Raw genomic sequence first — 23541 nt, 5'->3', positions numbered from 1 at the left:
GGGGGCATGAGGGATGTTGCACCTATTCATTATCCCTCATGTACAGACTCAATCAAACCGAGTCTGCAATTCTCTTGTAATTTTGTTGTGATTAATGCTCGGAGGGATCACTTTGTTTCCAGATTTTGTAGTTCTTTTGCTTTGACCTCATGTCTATAATTTTGCACTTAACATATTTGTTTTTAACAGCTATTTCCAGACAACGCGCCTGCTTAGTGTAATCGATTACGCTTTGGAAGCAGTATAATGTAGATATAGATGAGACCGACTCTAGGACTTGGCCATGGAGCATATATTTGTGTTTAATTATGGTTTTGCTTTTGGTGATATGGATGACTTGGCATTTTGAAGGGTTAAACTCCATGTCCCACTGCTTCTCCTACAGAACCATATTGTCTAGATCATGTTGGAGAGTTGGGGGGGGGGGGGGGTCTGGGGAGGAATTGATCTTGATTGATGGTTAGGTATATACAACAGTGTCGTCTGCAAATAATCTGACTTGGGGACAGAAGATGGTAGCTTCAACAGTTCAAAACATTGAACTATTTAGTAAGTACCGCGACAATCGATGCAAACAGAATAACTATGAAAAAATACCATAAATGTGGGTCTTACTATCTGATCAATAAATTTATATGCTTGTTTTCCTCGTTTCCTCTCCACCGTAGTTCGCGGGAAATTTAAACGGTGTCAATGTAAAAAACGGTGTACCACATGTTTTTCACCAGTTTAAAAAGTCCTATTACATAAACTGAATTTCATACACGTTTTTATTGTCAAAATGGCAAGCAAAGGCAGGGTTGTCATTTGCATGTTGCGCAACGATCTACGTTATCATGACAATGAGGTTAGTTTCATAGTATAAATGCGATTGTAATTTTATTATATAAATAAGTAGTGCGCAGGCACTAGACAGAATCAATAACTGAACTGTACATCAGTATAATTATCATAAGAATATATAGGTAAACTGATTGTGTCTAGTGCCTGTGAATAATTGTATGAATTGTCTCAGTTTCCCAAGCTTTCCAAGACTGTAACACATTTTATATAACCAAAAGCCCTGGCACACAATTCAATTTGTTGGACTAAGATAAAGTATGCATATGTATGTATGTTTTCTGTGCTTAATTATGAATGTTCATCTGCCCGTTAAGTAGCTAAAGATACATCAGCGAACATGTTTTATAGTAGCACAACGTCAAAATAAAAGTGACATATAAAGTTATGGAAGCCAAAACTATCCGTTAAGGTACTACATGTAAATGTTACAGTTTTCTTTTGCTGTCAAATACTGATGTCCCATATACATGTATATACTCCTGATTTACACACACTATTCCAGAATTTAACCATTTTATATCCATTTATGAGGGAGGCATAATGATATGTAGATTTCTAATAATAGAAAACTAGGCAGAAAGAGGAAAACAGGTAAAAAGCACAGACGCTTGGGGGTCAGATCCTGCCCCCCAACATGATACGCCCCTGTAAACACTCTACCAAAACTATTTTAATATTTAAACACGAATGGGACATCTATAACAACGATAAAAATGGTTTTCAAACAATTTTTACATATATGAAAAAATACCGTATACCATCAAGTCTCAATAAAGTACTGTCGTCTGTGGTAAAAAGCAATCCAAAAGTGAAGGAGTGAAATGGTGCAGCCTCTGTGCATTTGGGTTGTTTTCTTCACACTTACTGACAAGAATTTTTTGCCTTCATAAGGTTTAGACTGTCAGGGACAATTAAGCCTTAAGGTTAACTACTAGTGGTAGACCAATTTTAATAGTACACACAGTTACATGGTGGCCTGCCAGTTCCTTACAAGTTCAGGACAAAGTAAAGGTAGGGGGCTGGGATATAAAGCCCTTGGAATCTCCACAATTTTCATAGCAGATGACACAGTCATATCAGTGCAAAATATCTTTATAGTAGAACTGTTTTGGGGTAGGAAGAATGGCAACAGTAAATAACCTATGAGTCAGGGAATGGGGGAGTGAAATTAACAACAGTGGACAGAGTTGAGATTGCTTGTATCACTTGAATTCTGCCCATAATGTAACCATCTTTTTATGCCCCCCCCCCCCCCCCCCCCCGTCGCCCCTTTGAAGGAGAGGGGTATATTGTTTCGCTAATGTCGGTTGGTTTGTCTTTCTGTCTCTTGGTTGGTCTGTCAGTCAGTAGACCACATGATTATCTTGAAAACTTTTTATCGTAAAGTCTTCATACTTCACATAGTGATTGGTCATTGGTCATAATAGTAGATGACACCTATTGATTTTGGGGTTACTTGGTCAAAGGTCAAGGTCACAGGGGCATAATATTGTAAGAATGGTTTCTGCTGATTATCTTGAAAATTATTTATCACAAAGTCTTCATATTTCACATACTCATTGATCATACTTAGTAGATGACCCCTATTGATTTTGTGGTCACAAGGTTAAAGGTCAAGATCACAGGGGCCTTAAATGTCAGAATTGTTTTAAGGTATTATCTTGAAAAGTTTTAACTATTCATAAAAAAGTTTTCATATTTCAAATATTGATTAGTCATATTTAGTAGATGACCCCTATTAATTTTGGGGTCACTAGGTCAAAGGTCAAGGTCACAGGGGCCTTAAATGTCATAATGGTTTCCACTGTTTATCTTGAAAGCTATTTATCACAAAGTCTGCATATTTCACACACTGATAGGTCATAATCAGTAGATGACTCCTATCGATTTTGGATCACTAGGTCAAAGGTCAAGGTCACAGGTGGCTAGAATGTTAGAATGGTTTCCGTTTATCTTGAAAACTATTTATCACAGAGTCTTCATATTTCAAATATTGATTAGTCATATGTTGTAGATGACCCCTATTGATTTTGGGGTCACTAGGTTGAAAGGTCAAGTTCACAGGGGCCTTCGATGTCAGAATGGTTTCTGTTGATTATCTTGAAAGCTATCTATCACAAAGTTTTCATATTTCACATACTGATTGGTCATAACCAGTAGATGACCCCTATTGATTTTGATGTCACTGGATCAAAGGTCATGTCACCAGTGCCTTGAATGTTAGAATGGTTTTCGCTCATTATCTTGAAAGCTATTTATCAAAAAGTCTTCATATTTCAAATATTGATTGATTTTGGGGTCAACGGTCAAAGTCACAGGGTCCTTAAGGTTTACGCTCATTATCTCGGAAACTATTCATAACAAAGTCTTCATATTTCACATATTGAATGATTGGTCATATGTAGTAAATGACCCCTATTTATTTTGGGGTTACTAGTTCAAAGTTTAAGGTCACAGATGCCTAAAATGTCAGAATGGTTTCTGCTGATTACCTTAAAAGCTATTTATCACAAAGTCTTTATATTTTACATACTGATTGGTTTTATGAAGTAGATGACCCCTATTGATTTTGGGGTGACAAGGTCAAGATCACAGACGCCTTAAAAGTTGGTATGGTTTCCGCTCATTACCTTGAAAGCTTTTTATCACAAAGTCTTCATTTTTCACAAAATGCTTGGTCATATGTAGTAGATGACCCCTATTGATTTTGAGGTAACTAGGTCAAAGGTCAAAGTCACAGGTGCCTTAAAGTCAGAATTGTTTCCACTCTTTACCTTGAAAACTTTTTATCACAAAGTCTTCATATTTCACATATTGATTAGTCACTAGGTCAAAGGTCAAGGTCTTTATACGTCACATCTTGATTGGTTTCCACTCTTTACCTTAAAAACTTTTTACCACAAAGTCTTTATATTTCACGTATTGATTAGTCACTAGGTCAAAGGTCAAGGTCTTTATACATCACATATTGATTGGTTATAACTAGTATGTCATTATTTTTCTTACCGTATTTCCATAACTGAACACTTCCATGTACCCATTTTTTGGCAAGTTTCTATAACAAAATTACCAACAGTATGAGTCAAGGGCTAGAAAGGGGGGCATATGTGTCGCTTGACATTCCTTGTTTTTATTTTATTTTTATTTATTTATTTTTTTATACATTTTCAGTGTGATTGATTAGTGCTTTGTTTTAAGGAATCCTATTCAAAATAGGGTTTGAGTAATTTATGGTTGTTATAGACTAAATGGACTGATATTTGATCTTCATTATAAATATTTATGTGTTAGTCTAAGACTGCTAATTTCCGTGAAAATTCCAAATTTTGGTTTGCTGAAAATAATGATGATAATAATAAGTAGCTGTAATTTTGTAGAGGAAACAATCAATATTTTATTTCAGGCCCAACAATGACCATTTTAACAGGATTGTTCTTAAAAAAGTTTAAAAGTAAGAATTTTGTTGATTACAAGTAAGAATTCCATCATGTAACATGACTAATTGTTGATTTCAGTTAGGAGGGCATACATATTTTCTTGAAAACGCTGTGTGTAAAGTTTGAATTTATTTCATCCATTGGTAAATGAGATATAGCCTGATAGTTTGTGCAGTCAAAACTTTATTCTAAAGTGTTATCATATGGCAAGAAGAATAACATTACTTATTCTCCAGATAGTTCAGTTAAAATGTTAACTAAACTTCCGTCTTTTAGAAATGCAAGGAAAACAAAACAAGCAATGTTGCATCATCTACACATTGTCTGATCATGTTAAATAAGTAAAGGATTTGTTCATTTTCTTTTAGAATGCTTAGGCATTTAATTTCCTGCTTAGTTATGATCCAATTTTGTGTTAAATATAGGATGTTTAAACTTACAGTTTGTTGTAAAGTGAATATAACTGTGTATTTCCAGGTACTTGCTTGGGCCAATAAGAATGGAAATTGTTTACTGCCAGTTTATTGTTTTGATCCCCGTCATTATAGTGGAACTTACAAATTTGGATTTCCTAAGACAGGTGCTCATCGTTTGAAATTTCTCTTAGAGAGTGTTAAAGATCTTCGAAGCACATTAAAGTCACATGGCAGGTAGGAAAAAGTCAGTTTGTATTTTATTTCAATGATAATGTGGATGTAGACAATACATCCTATGCCATTTGACCACTTCTACTGATTCATGTGATTTATGTTCAGGATTCAGCAGTAACTTGCTTATATAAATACCAGGTCTATACTGGTACATAATCTAGAAACACTCCTTAAACCGTATCATGCTAAATTTTTGAAGTGGATATGTCCATCTTTCAATTTTGACAAAATCATTCATCTGTTGCAGGGCTGGCAAAATCTGATTATGACTTATTTGTCTGTTGTTTTTTTTTTAATTAAAGCAATTTTTTACTTGTCTGTATAATATTTATGTAGTAAATTCATGAAGGTTTCCACGTGTCGGTACAGGCTGTAACTACAACCTGGGCAATATGAACAATTGATTTTGCCACCCGTGTTGTAGGAAATCAGTACTGACATAATGACTAATGTTCGTATGATATTTATGTAGTAAATATCTGCACTGGTTGCATGGGTAGGCACTAAATGAAACCAACATTATGGAAACTAAGAACTTGTACATCTGTTATCTAGTATGCAATATTTTTGCTTTATTACCTTATAATGCTGAATAATCATTCTTTATTTATTCATAAGATGTATATATGCCATTCAAAATAAATTTGTATTACTAAAGTTGAGGCATGTTCTGGTATAACTGTTGTTTTTGTTGTTGCAAATAATAAACAAAGGTATTATGCTACCTTGTATAAATAAAAACAAAGCAATTCATGTATAATTAGTTTATTTGACTATAATACATGTAGATTCATTTATAAAGACTTAGTCTTTTCAATGTATGATTCATATAAAAAGAGAAATAAATAAATATAAAATGGTAGAAAAATAGATAAAAAAAGATGTACATATCTACAGTTCAGTGATAATGGCACAAAGGTTAACTTGAGATTAATATTAACAACAATACAGATTGTTAAAACAAATTACCATATTTTTCTTATTGTAGCATGTTACTTTTTCTGTAGATTTCAGGTGAGAAAATAAATATAAGAAAGTTATCATTTTAAAAATAGTTAAGATGTTTACTTATACAATGTTATCTTCATTACAAAATTAATGTATATGTTAAGTTGAAACAGGTGTTATCCTGGTATGTATATTAATTGAAGATCTAAAGGTAAACTATACTACTTACTATATAGAAGTGGTCATAGTATTGACAAAGTTAAAATAGCAACTGTTGTATTATGTATAGTTCTATAACTTTAACAGTTGTATCAGATTTGATGCGCCATTAAAGACTACTACCTTCATGCACAATAGAACTTTACATGTATTTATTGAGGTAGTGTACATTTATAATAACAAAATGTTATCAAGGACTTGAAAAGATTTTACTCTCTTTGGTTTCACTATCATGACTATGTCACAAGATGAATTTTATCAACCACATGAATAAAATTCTAAACTACAAGTAAAGATTTTGTTCTAAATGACTTCTCCATCATCTTCCCATTTTTCATTGGCATTATGATCAATTTTCACCCCATCCCAGTGTATACCATCATCCCTCTGGCGAAATATTAATGTCATTGGAAATAAAAAATTTAATACCCAAAAGTCTCCAAATACTGATTTTAAGTTGCGGTTGATGGAATTCATGTTTTTTATTGGCACTTTCTTTGCTACTTCAAATAATGTCTTTCCATTTGCACTAATTGTCATCTGAGATGTGAAGTAAACAAAACCGATTACTCCAAAAAAGAATTCTAAGTAAAGATGAACAATAAGTAAGCAGTTAATACCCTTGATGTCACCGAACAAGCAACGGAATATAGTGATTGGGAAAAACATATCGGACCATGAATCAAGACTTGGCCAAATAACATTTCTCACGTATTTAAATGTAAAATATCCTCCAAGAACGCCTGTTATCATAGCATAAAATGCAAGCACTATGAAATATCTTTGATTTTTGAATCCAATACAGTTTCCAACCATGAAACAATGATGATCTCTTTTGAGTATACACGTTTTACAAAATTTACAATGATGAGTACGAGGTGGAACATGCATTTGACATTCTTTACAGAAGTTCCAAGGTAGAGCCTCTTTTGATGTCATATCATATACACAATGTCCATTCAGCTGATTCTGATTGCTAGTAGCCTGTTCAATTGGTGCTATAAAGTGATCAGGCAATGTGTCATACTGTTGGTTCACCTGCAGAAACGGGTTGTCTTTAGTTTTCGGGTACTGTGGGTCATACAAAATTACACATAACCAGTTAGTTAAACCATTGAGCAGTACAAACCATGCCAGGACTTTCATATAGTATATTGTCCAAGGACTGTAATCTTCAAATATGTGGGGTATGATGTAATACATGAATGCGTAAATCTGGGTCGGTGCTTGAAACAACATGAGACCTCGCATAAATATCTGAAATATAAATAGCAACAAGGTGAAACAGTGTCATTATATGACATATACTATTTTGACAAAGTTTTAACAAATATAAATAGAGTTTATCTTTACGATTATTTCCATGCTATTAAATAACTTTTGGAAAAACTAAAGTTGAATAAAGTCATCTAAATATATATTGTTAAAATGGGATTAAAGAAAAACTGTACATTTTCTTAAATAATGTATGTAACAGTTAATATTTTTATGAGATAAGTATAAACATTACGCAGAATAACTAATTTAAAATGAATAATTATTAATTGATTAAATCAAGGCTGTTTTCAAGATTATATATGTAGTGAAGTACCAATCTAACAAATGGTATTGATGTAAAACTATCAAGTTTGTATTAAATGAATAACTAATTTGCTAAGTTGAAACAACTATCTCAGAACATAAAGAAAAAAAAGGTTATAACTACATTAATTTAAGAAACTATGTGTTATGAGATTTTACACTCAGCAAAGTTTTTCATTTTTATGTGTAAGCTTTTTCATCCTTCACCACTGACTCAAATGAAATACGAGTGGAAACAGGGTGTTATTTGAAGCTGATATAAGTTTGTATCAACAATAAAATCTTAAAATACTTTAATTTCATCAGACTAAAGAAGTGAAGTGTGATATAACCAAAGAAACACCAAACGTCTATAATTAAGCTTCCTTAGAGAATCATTACAATTATTGTATATTTTAAAAATATTCCAAACTCTTCCCTTTATTATATAAAGTATATAAAAATGTAATGATGTTGATTAAAGATATTATTAAAGCGTAATTAAAATATGTACATATATGTAAGTATGAGTATTATAAATAAGATATAAGATAGAAGAAGGTTTCTACTAAACATACATAAAGAAATATTGTATTAAAAGATGTTCTAATAATGTCTCTATCATTAATATTATAGATATAAATGTATGTCCTTCTACTAATCAGTTTTGGTAACTTGGAATATTTTAAATTTTGTGCCATGTTAGCATTGTTTTTGTCATCAGTTCTGATGTTCACATGCAGATATTTATTATGGTACCTACAACTTGTATAAAATCATTTGCTTCTTTCTTTTTTCTGTCCATATGTTTCCGCCATTTTTCCATGAAAGATAGGTTTTCTTCCTCTGGTGCCGGTAGCCGTGGAAACTTAAACCAGGACAGGCCTGTGTTACTGGCTTGACGTCTATGCATCATTTTCAAACCACACACATAGCCAAACACCCTTACAAAAGAGAAAAAAATCGTTCCAAGTTCCCATTTCAATGAAGCTATTGATATTGAGTGTTGAGAGGAATTTTGAAGTATTTCACATCATACAGTACAAAATGTACAAAATGGTCAAATTTGTTTTAATTGAATAAAGATGATAAGATTCAAAGTTTGTTATAATATAAATAAATTTTTTACACGAAAATACAAATTATCATCAACAAATATTTCAGTGATAGATTTCTGTAATTGTTTGAAAATGTTATTTGATTCAAAATGAACTGTATGATGTGTATACAGGAGATTTCTAACTTATAAAAAGATTGCTGTGCTTTTCTGAAATTCTCATCTATGAAAGAAAGAACTATAGTATTAGCACACACACAAGACACTGCAACCATAAACTGCTTAAATGATATCCCTTCAGCTAAAGTACTGTCTTATAGTTATTTTTGATAACTACTTTGTTAACACTCTCCATTTGTACACAGAACTAAAGCATATTTAGCAAATCAAAGAAATGAATATAATTATGCTTGTTACTAAATATAAATGTGTAAGTGTTGTAATAAAGTTTAGGAACATAATTATTTTGACCAAATAAGTAATGCAGTTAAAGGCAATGTTATAAGTTGAAGGGATATATTTTAAGCTAGCTACTGGTTTACAAGCAAAACTCTAATTCAAAATGTTATCTTGAGCTAAATTAGTCCTCAGTGCCAGCATATATAAGTCAGGCCAATGCAACAGTCTACAGACTGTATATACCTGAGCATTTTTAGCTGGACGCCCTGATTTTACATGGGAGTCATAGTTATCTCTCCATTTTTTGTTCTCCTGCTCCAAAAAATTTAAAATTCCAGACTTAATTTCATTTGTAGCATGCTTCCTTTGAACCATTTTGGCTGTCTGTATAAATTTGAAATAATTATATTAAGCAATTATAGAAAAATACAATGAAGTCCTGAGCTATAACATTATCTAAATTTTCAAGAAAGGAGTATTTCGTACTTCATTATATAATCTTAATTTTAGGTAAGTACAAAATATAGGTAACGCATTCATTTAATGTTCATGATCTATTTAAAAATTTTATAGAGTATGAACATTTCATAGATCAAATTAAAGCAAATCTGTTAAATATTGGTTTTATATTGAATTCAAACATGATTTTTTTATCCAAAAATAAGTATACAGTAAATACAATGTTTGAAAATACTCCTTTCAGAATAAAAAAGTAATAATAATTGACATTTTACCTGTATGATTATCAATAATAAAAAATACTTTTTAAGTATAAAAGCCAACTAACCAAGCTTTCCTGATGATGTTTTTTATTATTTTCCACATTTTAATCTCTATGTCTGTACTTGCCAAATTTTGTAGAATTAAAAACACAATTATTATCCTTTATTGTAAATAATAGTCAGTACAAAAATATAATCCTCTATTTTCTATCTTAATCTCAGTTTTACCAGACGCTTGAATAGCAATACCTGATAGTTTACACAAATATCAGCATATCATAACTTGTGTAGTATGTAGTAAACTTCTGAGTGTAAATAAATAAAGAATGTAAATGTGTGAAGTTATTTTCACAATATCTTTATAAACATCACATATCACTATAGTGTTAACATATAAATGTGTCAATATATTTGATCCTAGTGTAAACAGGCAGATTGAATTATTGATTTCAGTGTACCACTAATGAAGAAATCTAGTGCAGTCATTCAATGCCAGATCGAATGAAGCTAGGCCCATTAATTATTAATGGTTTTAACTCTGGTACTCAGTGATTTTACTGTATTTTCACTGAAAATTGCATTATTTAGTCAAGCATGACTGTCAAAAATGTACTTTGCTTAATTTAAATGCTAAAGTATTAGATTGCTACTGATCGAGTTAGAATCTATATAAAAACTTTTAAGATTCAAAATTAAATGAATAGATTATTTTGTACAAAACAATGAAATTGAATTATTTTACTTATCCAAGTTAACTTACATATTCTTAAGTGAAAAGAAAAATAAGCATTTTAATAATGAAACAAATGAGGAAAAAAGTAAGAAAAAAATACCTTTTTTATGTAAAAATTCTCTTTTTAAATGAGATAAAGCATTAAAAATCTCTGGTAACTGAGAAAGTTTGTATTAATATATACAGATCTCAACATGTCTAAACCATGTGGCCTGACGGATCAATTTCGTGTAGTGTATACTTAATCCCTAGCTATTCATACATATTGTTTATTTGTGTTATTGTTAGCAGTAACCGGGTAGAAAATTATGCAAGGGGAACTAACTGTGATATACAAATCCATTTTTATTGACTTGATTATTTCCCATAATATCATTGTATCATAATACATGTAATTCTAATTTTCAGTGGTCTGGTTGTGCGAAATGGTAAGCCAGAAGTGGTAATACCAGAGTTAATTCAGAAGCTTGGTAGCGAATCTGTATATGCAGTTGCTTTCCATGAAGAGGTAAATCCTTGAAATGAATTGTTTAAGGTGATAACTTCTTACATGTACCTATAGCACCAGTGTCAAGTCAATTACCAGCCTGCACTTGCATAAATTCTTTCCAAATTCTTAACTGTTGGAATGTTAGGTTCTGTATTCTAAAGTTTTTAACTGTTTTGAACTCAAAGCAGGACATGATTGTGACATGTCCTGATTATACAAAGTCAGCAGGGTTTGGTTTAATAAACTTTAGAGGCAGCTTATATAGCAAGCTTTTGTTCTGTTTTTGTATTTCAAACATAAATACATGGTTTGACATTTGTTGCCATTTAAATATAAATCTCCAAGTTCAGCAAATGTTAAAAAGTTAGCTTCTAGTGAATTTGAATAAAAGTCCAAATCAAATTTTCAACAGTTTCCATAACACAGCAAAAAAAACTTGCATCTTGGTCTGGATCTGCCATCGTCGGATACCCATGATCGATAAACATGTCACATAACATGCAATCAATAAATGTTAATGGTTTGGCCGTGTGTATCCGACGATGAATGTTAATGGTTCGGCCGTGGGTATCCGACGATGGGATCTGCATGATGTGGAGTTAACATGTTTGACAATATTGATAAAGAGCTACAAGAATCTTCCTCTGAAACAGCAAGGCACAGTTGTCAGACATTTAATATCAGACATATTCTGGTTGACCTAAACTAAAATTTATATATGTAATGCCACTCTGTATTTTGCTATTTTCATTTACATCAGGAAAGACAATTACAATTGTTGTCTATTCGTAACACACATAATTGTACTTGATTATTTTGACAATTTATTCACATATAATTATGGTTGTTAAAATCAAATAAATATCTTTATTGATCCAAGTTCAAAACCTTTATATATGTAATCATTATAAAATGGTCGTAGTATCAACATAAGAACATATGGAGAGAGAAAGTACAATATCAGTTACGGTATGTAAATATAATTTCAGGTAACTCAGGAAGAAATTGATGTGGAACTTGCTGTTGAGAAACAGTGTACAGGCAAAGTTATACAAAAAATCTGGGGTCATACATTATTTCACAGAGATGATCTGCCATTTTCTTACAAACAGTATGTTAACATTTTATAGCTTTCAAATTTATGGAATTTTACTTTTGATTTTAGGATGAGCTAAAGATGGAATTTTACTGTTAAAACACATAACTTTGTGTTTAATTTAATATTTTATTGCCTGATTTAAGAATCATTTAACATCATAGACAACTCTTCATGCATGTGCACTTCATATTTTGTGTTTTAAATGGAAACAAACAGTTTTGTTTAGGAAACATTGTAGCCCACATCTCGTGTTAAAACACAATAATATTTTAAGGTTGCCAGATGTGTATACACAGTTCAGGAAGCGTGTAGAAGGTTCAAGTACTGTACGGAAATGTATTCAGATGCCGGATCAACTAAATCCTTTACCAGATGGTATAGAAGAAGGAGAAATACCCAGCATGCAACAGCTTAGTGTTGAAGGTATAACTAAGAGTTGATGATATAAGTGTAAAATGTAATCGGTGTAATGAACGCCAATTTTAGCATAAATTTATTTTAAGGGCAAAGTTATGCTAAAATATCATGTTTTATTGTTCCTATTTGGTCATATTCAAGGAAAAAGCCACGTAACTAGCAATTTATAATTAAGTGCAGGGACTTATCATTGAATGGCCTTTAACATGATATATTCATGATCATGGAAATGTATTTGTCATCGCCAGAATTCAGTGTCTAGTTTTGTTACCTTCAATAATGTGGTAATCAATTTGGCTTTATCTCAATAGTCTTGATATTAACTTTCATGAAAATAGTTCATTACATTTTAAATCATAATGCTTCAGCTTATAATGTTGTTACAGAGATTGCTGCTGATTCCAGAACAGCTTTCCCATTTTCTGGTGGTGAGACTTCTGCACTTGAACGTGTCTGTAACTTTCTCTGGGAGACAGATGCTGTGGCAACATACAAGGAAACAAGAAATGGAATGATTGGTGCTGAATACTCTACAAAATTTTCTTCATGGTCAGTCATATCTTTTCAGAATACTTGTAAAAGTTCTAGTTATGTAAGGTCAGATCTTTATGACAACTGTTCATTGTGGAATAGTGTGGTATAGGTACTGAATAATTTTGGAAAATCCCTTCGTGTAAGGCTAGATTTGCAGTTTTCTTTTCAAAGTAATATTATAGTTAATGCCAAAGAAAGGACTTCCAAAGAATAACCAATGTAATTTTAAGGAATACATGTATTGCTTTTGGCTTAATTTAAAATTTGAATTGAAGCAAAATAGTTTAAATGCAATTTAAAAGAAAAAAAGAAAATTTGATATATAAAGAAATGATTGGTTTTCAGGTTAGCACATGGTAGTATCTCCCCGAGGTTTATCTATTATGAGATTAAACGGTATGAACAAGAGAGAGTGGCAAACAATTCCACATACTGGGTAATATTTGAGCTACTTTGGAGGGACTATTTTAGATATGTAGCACTAAAGTATGGAAACAGGCTGTTTTATTTATCAGGAATACAAGGGAAACAGGTGCCATGGAAACAGGATCAGGCATTGTTTCGAGCATGGAAAGGTAACTAGCTTGTTAAAAATGAAATTTTAAGTTTATTTGAATCATTCTAAGTCTGCAATCCTTGCAGTATCCAAAGACTATGTTATTGGCTCAATGATTTTGATATTGAAATCTCTTTCCATATTTAAAGCAATAAAAATCTATACTGGTTGGGGACCACCAAAACCGGACAACCACCAAACCCGGACGGCCCCGAAAATGCTTAATTTAGTATTTTCTTTGTTCAGTGGTTGTCAATCACTTTCTTATCAACAATAAGTGCATGTTTCTCTTAAAATTAAGTAAATAAATTTATTTCAACCCCCGTAAATGGTAATATTTTAATGTCTATTTCAAGAATGTTGACGTTGAAATATGGGGATCAAGAAAGCAATGCATGACCTCATATACCAGCTATAATCATTTGCGAGTAAACAATAGAATATCCAAAACTTCAGCATTTGCTGCTGAAATATTGTTTATCATGTTGAAAATCAAAAATCAAAACACCCAAGCTTTTATCTAAATTAAATCACATCATGTACATATCTGTCCGGACACATGGTACTGTAGTGTAGACAATTTAGGTAATTTTGATACCCTCCTTGTTGAGCCTCAGATGTAAGTGTCAATACAATCAGAAATAAACAAACTAGTTTTTAGTTAGGAGAAGAACCTAGCTGAACTGTGTCAAATTTTTTGGTCTCTAGGTTAAAAATTATGAAATCTATACGGAAAAATGTTTAAAAAGTGTTCGTTTGATGGTCTCCGACCAGTATACAATGTAGTATCAGCAGATAAAGTGTTTTCATATGTAATTTTTATATTGAAACAGAACTTCTTTTAATATAGGCCTACATTGTACATTGTAATTTGTTGATTTTACATTGGAAAATACTGATTGCTTTTACCCTTAACATCGCTTTTACCCTTATGATGTTAGATATCTTACATGGACTTGACCAATCTGGGCAAATCCATTCATCATTTAAAGGGAAAATGTTCAAGCTAAGTATTGACTGACGAACAAACAGTGCAGACTATGATTAAATGACACAATTGTGTGGCTGATCTTAGTTTGCACTGGTCACATTGGTAGAATCAGTTACAGCCCGCAGATTAAGGGTATGATCTTATGAAGTTTCTTTCTGTAAAATGATCAGTTAAAATGTTTATATTCCTGATTCCATAATATTACCATTATATTTTAGAGGGAAGAACTGGTGTACCGTATGTAGATGCCAATATGAGAGAGCTAGCAGCTACAGGTTTCATGTCAAATAGAGGGAGACAGGTAAATATTACTCTGGCTTATCATTGATAAAATATTTTGTATGACAAAAACATTTATAGAAGGGTAAACATGAACAATATATTGTGTCAAATATTAAAAGTTTATAAAGCTATATACATGTATCTGCTGCAAAAATATCGTGTGGATATTAAGGAAAAATACTTAAAAAGGCCTGTAGAAATTTGTTAGTATGTTGCCTATAAAGTGAATAATGCAATCATGAAATCATTGCTAAATGGTATAACCCGACTTAAAATAGCAGCATAGCATTTTGTTCTGGAATATTTTATTCTGTTTATGTACAATATTCATGTGTTTTGAATAACAGACATTTTATGTTACTACTCTTTCAAGAATCAACAATAAGAGGGAAACAATATAAAATATTTCATAAGATATACCTTTAAACCTTTGAAATACATTGTGATACACTAGAAATAGAATGAATGATAATAAAAATTTGCACAGTCTGATCAGGATCCATGCTGTTCGCTTACAAACCCTATTACAAGTAGAGAAACTGATAGCTAACAGCATGGATCCTGATCAGACTGCGCGGATGCGCAGGCTGTTCTGGATCCATGCTGGTCGCAAACCCACTATGTTGGTTTTGTCGTGATGCGGCTCAAATGTCATTATAATGTTGGTTCTGCTTGGTTTACATTATAAGAAATACAACTCGAAATTGTATAAATTTCAGAATGAAAAATTACACTTGTGATTTATTGATGTAGTAAAAAATGATAATATTGTAGAATGTAGCAAGTTTTCTTACCAAAGATCTGAAGTTGGATTGGAGATTAGGAGCAGAATGGTTTGAATCTATGTTGGTAAGTTAAAGTATGTTATAAGTTGAATTACTTCAAAAATCATTGTCTTTAAAAAGTGATGATTGAATTATGTAAATCTTTAAATCATGGCTGTTTCAGTATATGTATATATGTAGTTTCACCTGCAAATACAATAATGACACTGTACTTGTTATTTACATATTTTCAAGTATTTCTCTGTGTTGAGTTGTCTGCATATTTAAAGAAAGAGAAACAAAAGTAGTCTTTGGCAACTAATGAGAATATCTTATCCATGCCAAACACTGTAAGACAAGCTTTCCTTCTCACCAGATTGGCTATGTAATTATATCCTTTTGATATTGAATTCTTTCGTATTAGTTATGGATCATGTCAAATAAAAAGCATGATTAATGTATATTAAACAAATTAAAGTGGCATGCCTCCAGATGAGTAAATAAATGTCCACCAATGTAGCTGGAAAGTCACCATGTTAACAGTGTTGGTGACCCCAACCAACAAAAAAAGTTTTTTATATGAAATATTATGATTTGATGTTGTTATTTAGATATATATAATTCAGATTGATCATGATGTATGCAGTAACTATGGTAATTGGTTATACAGTGCTGGATTAGGTAATGATCCGAGAGAAGATAGAAAGTTTAATATGATAAAACAAGGTCTTGATTATGACCCAGAGGTATGTTTATACATGTATTTATATAACTGATGAACAATGTAGTTAAATTATATTGTATGAAGAAACTATAATATTTCAACATCCTTCTTAAAAAAGCAGAACATTTTTGTAAATAGGCAAACATATATTTCATTGCTTTCTTTTTATTAAACAGACAAAAAGCTATTGCATGTATATTTTATTAATGTGATATGTTTCAATTTGAAGCAATTTTAATGCAAGAACAATTTGTCCTTTCACATAATTTTTGTGTCACCTTGAAAAAGGCGACATATAGGGGTTACTTTTGTCGTCGTTGTCGGCATCGTCGGCGTCCCCTTAAGCTTGTCCAGAGCATAAGTCAGTCATTATAAGTCGGATTGACTTCAAACTTGGTATGCATGCTTCTTAAAATGACTCGAAATGCAGTGCACAAGCCTCAGTACTCTGCACTTCTTAATTTTTGAGTTATTGCCCTTTGTTCATTTTCATACTTTATTTTTGTCCAGGCCATTTCTCCTAAAGTATAAAAGCTATGGACATAAAACTTCATAAGATGATAGATCTCATTAAGAAGAAGTGCAGTGCACAAGAACTGGTATTCTGCATTTCTTATTTTTTGAGTTATTGCCCTTTGTTATTTTTCATACTTTATTTTTGTCCAGGCCATTTCTCCTAAAGTATAAAAGCTATGGTCTTTAAACTTCATAGGATGATAGATCTCATTAAGAAGAAGTGCAGTGCACAAGAACCGATACTCTGCATTTCTTATTTTTTGAGTTATTGCCCTTTGTTAATTTTCATTCTTTATTTTTGTCCGGGCCATTTCTCCTAAAATATAAAAGCTATGGACTTGAAACTTCATAGGATGATAGTTCTCATTAAGAAGAAGTGCAGTGCACAAGAACCGGTACTCTGCATTTCTTAGTTTTTGAGTTATTGCCCTTTGTTAATTTTCATACTTTATTTTGTCCAGGCCATTTCTCCTAAAGTATAAAAGCTATGGTCTTTATACTTGATAGGATGATAGATCTCATTAAAAAAATGCAGTGTACAAGAACTGGTACTCTGCACTTCTTTATTTTCTTCATTTTTGTCATGGCCATAAATTCTCCTAAACTATATTGTTCACAAGGCGACACATTCGACTTGCGGAGTTCTAGTTCCTGAATATTTTTTATTTAACACTTGGAAATCCGCATGAAATTCAAAATAAATATAACATGTGTATCATATGTTGATACATGTGGCAATCTGTTTTAAAGAAATGATAGATTACCTGTTGATAAAGGTTGTTTAACCATTTTAATGTTTTTAGCTCACCTGAAAACTTTATGTTTAGAGGTGAGCTTTTCTGATAGCATGATGTCCGTCATCTGACATTCATTTGTTATCCATATTTTCTTTTTATCTACACTCTAACCTCACAGGAATAATTCTCGGGAGGCACTCTTAGAATTATTTACAGGTTCCAGTCTAATGCACAATTACATAAATAGTATGTAAATTATGCCTCCCCGGGACCAGGACCTTGCAGTCCTCTATAATAGTATATAAATTAATTGGAACTCAGAGGGCCCTTAAGTTTAAATAGACATATTTAAGTCTTCTTTTGAGGAAGTTTAATGCCAAGAGCTAAGATATTTGACATGTGAACTTTACAAAAGTTATGTATATAATGGCCATGGAGTAAAAAGCTGCTTTGCTTTTGGAATAGTCTTATTTTCTTAAAGGGAGACACAGGCAAAATTTTCATTTCTTAGTTTTGAATTTTTCATTCCTAATTCTGTAAATGCCCTCAAAATGAATATATTAGACAGTCAAAGGAACAAAACTTTTCTCCATATAAAGAATAAAATGGTGGTTTCCTAACCTTACCCGCGTGGATCATGTTAGAGCGCTAGGATTTCACAATAGTTGTCACAGTCAACTCTGGAAACGTTAAAGAACATGTCAAATGAATGATTTTGACTGGTTTCAATCATCCAATATCCACAGTATCTGTTAATGTAACTATAAGGATTTGTTCAAGTCACCTGACTTGTTTTAAAACTATTCGGTGATTCTATTGGCGTCTAAATTTTGTTCAACATATATACATGTAGATATATTTATGCTTCAAATCCAAAATATATAAAATTTAGACAGAAATTCATGCTGAAACTTTTAGAAATGTAATTTTAGCGCGAGTTGAGTACAAAAGATCATTTTAATATTTTTGTCATTATTTTGCCTGAATATCCCTTTAATATGTCTTAAAAATGTTCTTTAATGAAACTATAATGCCCAGAGCTAATATGTTTACTATATAGCCTGTGCTTGTGGTCTTCTATTCTATATCATGCCACAGGGTCAAAAAAGGCCCTCCCCTTGTATTAAGTTTATATTGATGGGAAAACACAAATAAGTCCTTTACAGTACCATCAGATTAAGTATTTGTCATGTAGCTTTGTGCAATGGATTTTTACAAGTGTAATTTAGTCATGCTCCACACCGTAGGGATGACTTAGTTTACTAGACTTTAATAGAAATATGTGCAAGGAAATTATGCCCAGATCTTAGATATTTAGTATGTTAGCAACACCTTGTTGTGCTCTACAAAAGTAATATACTGAACCAAAAAAGAAACTTTCGCAAAGTATGTGCCAGTTGTTCAAGGGTACCACTTAGATGTACACACTTATATACATGTAGTAGCTTGTAAAACAAATTTGGTTTGCAAAATTTTCAGCTAATCCCCGTATAAAAGCCTGATATGTTTATTCAACGTAAAAATCGAGTTTCAAAAGGATTGAAAAACTGTACTAACATATCTACATTCAAACTTGGAGAAAGTTTTTTTTTTGTTTCAGTATATAAATCATGCCTATTGGGTTCAAAATTGGCTCTGGTGCTCATTTAGTTCATAAAGACTAATATAGTTTAAATTTACTTACATAGTAAAACACATTTAAGTCTTCTTATGTGAAACTACAATACATTGCAGTAAATGGACCTATACAAAAAAAAAGATTCTGTCCCAAGAGTCACAAATGGCCCGACATATGTTTGGCCCCCGCCCTGTTGGAAACTTATTGTAATAGACTATTTAAGTCTTCTTGCAAATAACTACAATGTCCTTAGCTCAGATATTTGGTAAGTAGCATTACCTAGTGACTCTTACTTACAATATTATATAAAACAGGCCCCTTAAGTAAAAAATGCCTCGCCCCTTATGTAAAAAATGCTCTTACCCTTAGGTAAAAAATGCTCTGCCCCCCCCCCCCTTAGGTAAGAAATGCACTGCCCCTTGGTTCACATCTTACCATTACTATGCGTGTAAGCAACCTTCTAATCAAATACTTTAATGCTTAGCACTTGATGATTTAGCATTTCCTAGTAGATCTCTATAAAAGTTTTATAGATTACTAGTATTCTGCTGGGGTCAAAAATGACTATTTGACTAAATTAACTACTTCTGCATTGAAGAATTATTGCTATTTCTAGCAATGGATCTCAAGTGAGCAATTCATGGCCATGATGGTCCTCTTGTTGTAGGGAGACTATGTGAGGTTATGGGTACCAGAGTTACAGAATGTGTCAGGTGGTAATGTACACACTGTGTGGACAATGAGCAATAATGCCCTAGCCAAGTTGGGCATTTCCCTCGGGGAAACCTACCCTAATCCTATAACTGTAGCTCCAGAGTGGAGCAGACATTATGGTAAATCTGTAAGTACAAGTCATGTAAAATGCTTGATAAATTTCTCTTTTAATTATACAGTTATTACCATTTTATAATGTTTGGAAATTTATAATCAAACAGTAAAGTAATATTTGTTAAATTAGAACTGTTACAACATTAACATTAGTCCTGTGACATTAAAATATGAAAATATTAATGTTATTGGTTTTAACTGTGAAGGATTACGGACCCTCATGGTAACAATTGGGAATCAGCTTTTCATAACTGTTATTCTTTTCTAGATATTTTTAATGTACAAGTGATCGTTGCTTTTTACCTTTATTTCCATCTTAGATAAATGCATGCAGCTAAAATAAACTCTCCTATCCACAAGCTCAAAAATGAAATTTTTCCAACTACTAAAATGAGACAGTTTGAATTTCCATTTGAGTTTGTAATCCTTAATACACGTTATCATATAAACATTTAATTACAGGGTGGTGCTAGTGCACGAGGTGGTGAAGGTGGGCGTGGTAGGGGAGGGTACAGTGGTGGTGGCCAAAGTCATGGACATAGTGGAAGGAAAGAATCTGCTGGACAAAAACGTGGAATGGATTTCTATTTTAAAGGATCATGATATGGGAACTTGTCAGAATGTGATGATATAGAATATTGGTGAAGTCCTAACAATCATATTGACGAGACTTATCACATGATGACATTTTGGTGATTTAGGATGATCAGTTAAATGAAGGGACAATTGAAGGAATATTTATTTGTGTTTTTGAAACATTTGTCCATTTAGTATAAAAATAACTTATATTTGGCATTATCTACAAGTGCAATGACCGTTTAGCTTTTAATTGTTTGACGGATATTAAATTTTAATTAATTACAGTTGTATTTACATATACATTGTATTTAAAAAAAAATTGCTTGCAATTGAAAGTTAATGTCCTCTCTTAAAATGTTTACTTTTTGATGATATTAAACATCTACCTCACAGATAATTCATCATAATTGGTATTATTTATGAAATATAATAATTGTTACTATAGAGATTTTTTTGAATGTGGCAACCTCAGTAGTAGCTCAGTAGTTCAGATACAGAATGTGTTCATCAGATTTACTGAATATAATTGTATGATAACATACTTTATCACATACCTGTGCCCCTTTTGTGACTCCCTAAAAATGGTATTGCATGGCCAGTATATAGTTTGATGTGATGTCATTTACCTTATACTATAAGAATCTTACACCGGCTGCCGGTACAGACTGGAAAATCTAGCTCGAGAGTAACTGTTTTCAGCGGTTAACGATGCTCTGCCAAGTTTCTGCTAAACAGTTACCCTAGAGCTAGATATTCCCGTCTGTACCAACAGCCGGTGTTTGCTTCTTTTTCTTGCATATTACATGTCAATTATTTTCGGAACAGAAATTATGAAACCTGATATTCTCATTACGCACTTTTTTCTTATAGTAGCGTATGAACATACAACTTCATTCATAACGGAAAAATGATGTCATCCTAAGAAAGCGATTCATTCATAAAAGGCGCACGTCAATGACGTCATTTAAAGCATGCGACTTGTCTTACATGGGGGTGTAAGACAGAGTTTTCTAGCACCGGTGTAAACTGTAGTCAATTCAATATTGAATCAACACTTAATGATATCCACTATATATGAAGGATAGAATCAATAGATGATTTTACAGAATTTAAACAGCTCATGAAGGTAAAGAAGTATAGGGAGAGAATAAATTTATGCTCCCTGAAGGTGGAGAGCATAAAATAGCATATTACATATAAGTCACCAGTGCTAAAATACATTTTTATGCTTTTTCATACAGCCTTTCTTCATTGACTAGTGTCTGATTTGGTAGGCAAATATCTTGGGTGGTCTTACAACTTTTGGTCTCGTAAAAATATTTTATTACAGTTTTGCTCATGCAGCGTTTATTGACTGAGGTCTTTCATATTTTGATTGTTCCTACTGAGGTCAAGGTCACTGGTGCTTTAATAGATTTGAACTCTTTTGCTCTTACTGTCTTATTTATTGAACCATCAAAGACATACATGATATGAATTTCTGCATAACAGCATTTGAATTGTGGCAGGGTCCCATGGTTATTATGATAGTGCATACATGTGACAAATGAAATGGGCCAAATCTGGATTTTCGGCTGGATTTTGAGGCTCAAAACTGGATTTTTTATCGACTTGAATTTCAGTGCGTGTTTGGCACAAAGAATCTATATTACCCTCAAAATTATTAAAAGTGATAATACTTTTTATGACTTTTTTGTTGATCAATATTAATTTATTTCACCAAAAAAATAAATAAATAGATAAATAAATAAGTGTAGTCATACTGGCTATTTCTAAAACAGTCACACTTTCACATTTCATTATTTTCAGTTTGAAGAATTATAATGTCTTTTCAGTCATTCAATAATTAAACACAAGCTATTTGAAAACGTGCAACAATTATTCATAAACATAAGACTATGACAATTAAATAACGTAACATAAGTAAAAGACTCAAAATAAATGCAAGAATCGTTCCGTTATTAAATCCCATTTTTGCCTCGATGATTGCGTAATTCCTAAACAAAACAAAAAATTACCCACTCACTAAAAATAGGTTAATTAGACATCTCAAACAGGTTTTGAATGATTCTGCTCCCCTTTTATCTTTATCAGTGCGGCACTAATCAAAGAAAATCAAAGGTTGATCCGAATTCATACATGTAAATTTACAGGGTAGTTTTGATGACGTAGCGTGTAATACCTACTGCCAAATTACAAAAGAGGTCAATTGACTGACACACGACACGTGATAAGATAAACATGTGAGAATAACTTTGGGTATTGGAACTGTTTATTACGTCACCTTGCTGTCAATTAGCACCTCAACATTTAATCCGCTATAATTTAGGATATGGGCAGATAACAATCAATGCCCGGAGGCACGGTTTACATTTTAGATACAGGTGCTGTGTTTGATTTTTTGTTGTTGATTTTTTATTAAATATCGGGAATTCAATCTGTAATATCGGGAATCGGGATCAGTGTTGAAATATCGGGATTTTTTAAAATCCCGCCGGGATGTCACATGTATGAATTAGTGTAAAATTGCCTTGTGTGACAGTTACTAATGATAATCAACATCTTTTTGTTTTGAAATTTATTTAGTGATTCATTATTACTCTCTCAGTAGAATGATTTGTATATATATGTATATTTATTTATCATTAGATTTATTTACTTTCAAATAAAACCACAAAAGTAACATAATTTACAGAATCGAAAATGTTGACTCTTTGTCAGTTCCCGCTGAAATCTGGTTCACATTTCCCGCCACAAGATCTTGATGATATTTGTTTTGAATAACACTGGAGAAGCATTTCATTGGCTTTCAAAGTTCATTGGACTGATGCACACTAA

The 23541-nt window shown here is 32.1% G+C and overlaps 3 protein-coding genes across 9 annotated transcripts in view; 1 reads left to right on the top strand and 2 right to left on the bottom strand.

Annotated features, from left to right (window-relative positions):
- Positions 1-696, bottom strand: part of LOC132730335 (S1 RNA-binding domain-containing protein 1-like) — a 30002-nt gene extending 29306 nt beyond the window's left edge. The window contains exon 1 of one of the 2 annotated variants that reach the window (XM_060716230.1): positions 616-696. The gene's annotated coding sequence lies outside the window, so the exon portion shown is untranslated. Of the gene's footprint in view, positions 1-597 lie in introns of both variants that reach the window. The other variant, XM_060716231.1, reaches the window with a different exon arrangement.
- LOC132730337 (cryptochrome DASH-like) lies at positions 693-21121 on the top strand. The gene is made up of 12 exons (XM_060716232.1): positions 693-847; positions 4758-4930; positions 10977-11076; positions 12048-12169; positions 12432-12580; positions 12961-13123; positions 13454-13683; positions 14874-14956; positions 15712-15786; positions 16328-16447; positions 19964-20137; positions 20587-21121. Exons 1-12 carry the CDS (start codon positions 782-784, stop codon positions 20725-20727), a joined length of 1596 nt encoding a protein of 531 aa, XP_060572215.1. The 5' UTR covers positions 693-781; the 3' UTR covers positions 20728-21121.
- On the bottom strand, positions 5680-10868 carry LOC132730338 (palmitoyltransferase ZDHHC15B-like). Of its 6 annotated transcripts, none has more exons than XM_060716238.1 (3): positions 10669-10868; positions 9357-9497; positions 5680-7354 (listed from the first exon to the last, which is right to left on the bottom strand). In XM_060716238.1, exons 2-3 carry the CDS (start codon positions 9486-9488, stop codon positions 6401-6403), a joined length of 1086 nt encoding a protein of 361 aa, XP_060572221.1. In that variant the 5' UTR covers positions 9489-9497; positions 10669-10868; the 3' UTR covers positions 5680-6400. The 6 variants fall into 6 exon arrangements, with proteins under 6 accessions (XP_060572221.1, XP_060572218.1, XP_060572220.1 ...); XM_060716235.1 differs by lacking the exon at positions 9357-9497 and adding an exon at positions 8421-8601 and having other exon boundaries at positions 10669-10859; XM_060716237.1 differs by lacking the exons at positions 9357-9497; positions 10669-10868 and adding exons at positions 8421-8601; positions 10085-10318.
- Positions 21122-23541: the final 2420 nt, after the last annotated feature.

This window comes from Ruditapes philippinarum, unplaced genomic scaffold (genome assembly GCF_026571515.1).
Source record: "Ruditapes philippinarum isolate M1 unplaced genomic scaffold, ASM2657151v2 ctg240_1_1_1_1, whole genome shotgun sequence".
NCBI classification, from domain to species: domain Eukaryota; kingdom Metazoa; phylum Mollusca; class Bivalvia; order Venerida; family Veneridae; genus Ruditapes; species Ruditapes philippinarum.
This window is presented reverse-complemented; position numbering and strand designations above follow the sequence as displayed.

What these genes read in the sequence shown, in the direction of transcription:
- LOC132730337 (XM_060716232.1), top strand. Translation starts at nt 782, where the DNA reads ATGGCAAGCAAAGGCAGGGTTGTCATTTGCATGTTGCGCAACGATCTA. An exon ending in CAGTTGCTTTCCATGAAGAG is followed by an intron (nt 11,077 to 12,047) that starts GTAAATCCTTGA and finishes ATATAATTTCAG; the next exon opens with GTAACTCAGGAAGAAATTGA. An exon ending in ATTGTTTCGAGCATGGAAAG is followed by an intron (nt 13,684 to 14,873) that starts GTAACTAGCTTG and finishes ATTATATTTTAG; the next exon opens with AGGGAAGAACTGGTGTACCG.
- LOC132730338 (XM_060716233.1), bottom strand. Translation starts at nt 9,938, where the DNA reads ATGTGGAAAATAATAAAAAACATCATCAGGAAAGCTTG. An exon ending in AACATCATCAGGAAAGCTTG is followed by an intron (nt 8,602 to 9,900) that starts GTTAGTTGGCTT and finishes CTCTTTTGTAAG; the next exon opens with GGTGTTTGGCTATGTGTGTG. An exon ending in CAAATGATTTTATACAAGTT is followed by an intron (nt 7,355 to 8,420) that starts GTAGGTACCATA and finishes TTTATATTTCAG; the next exon opens with ATATTTATGCGAGGTCTCAT.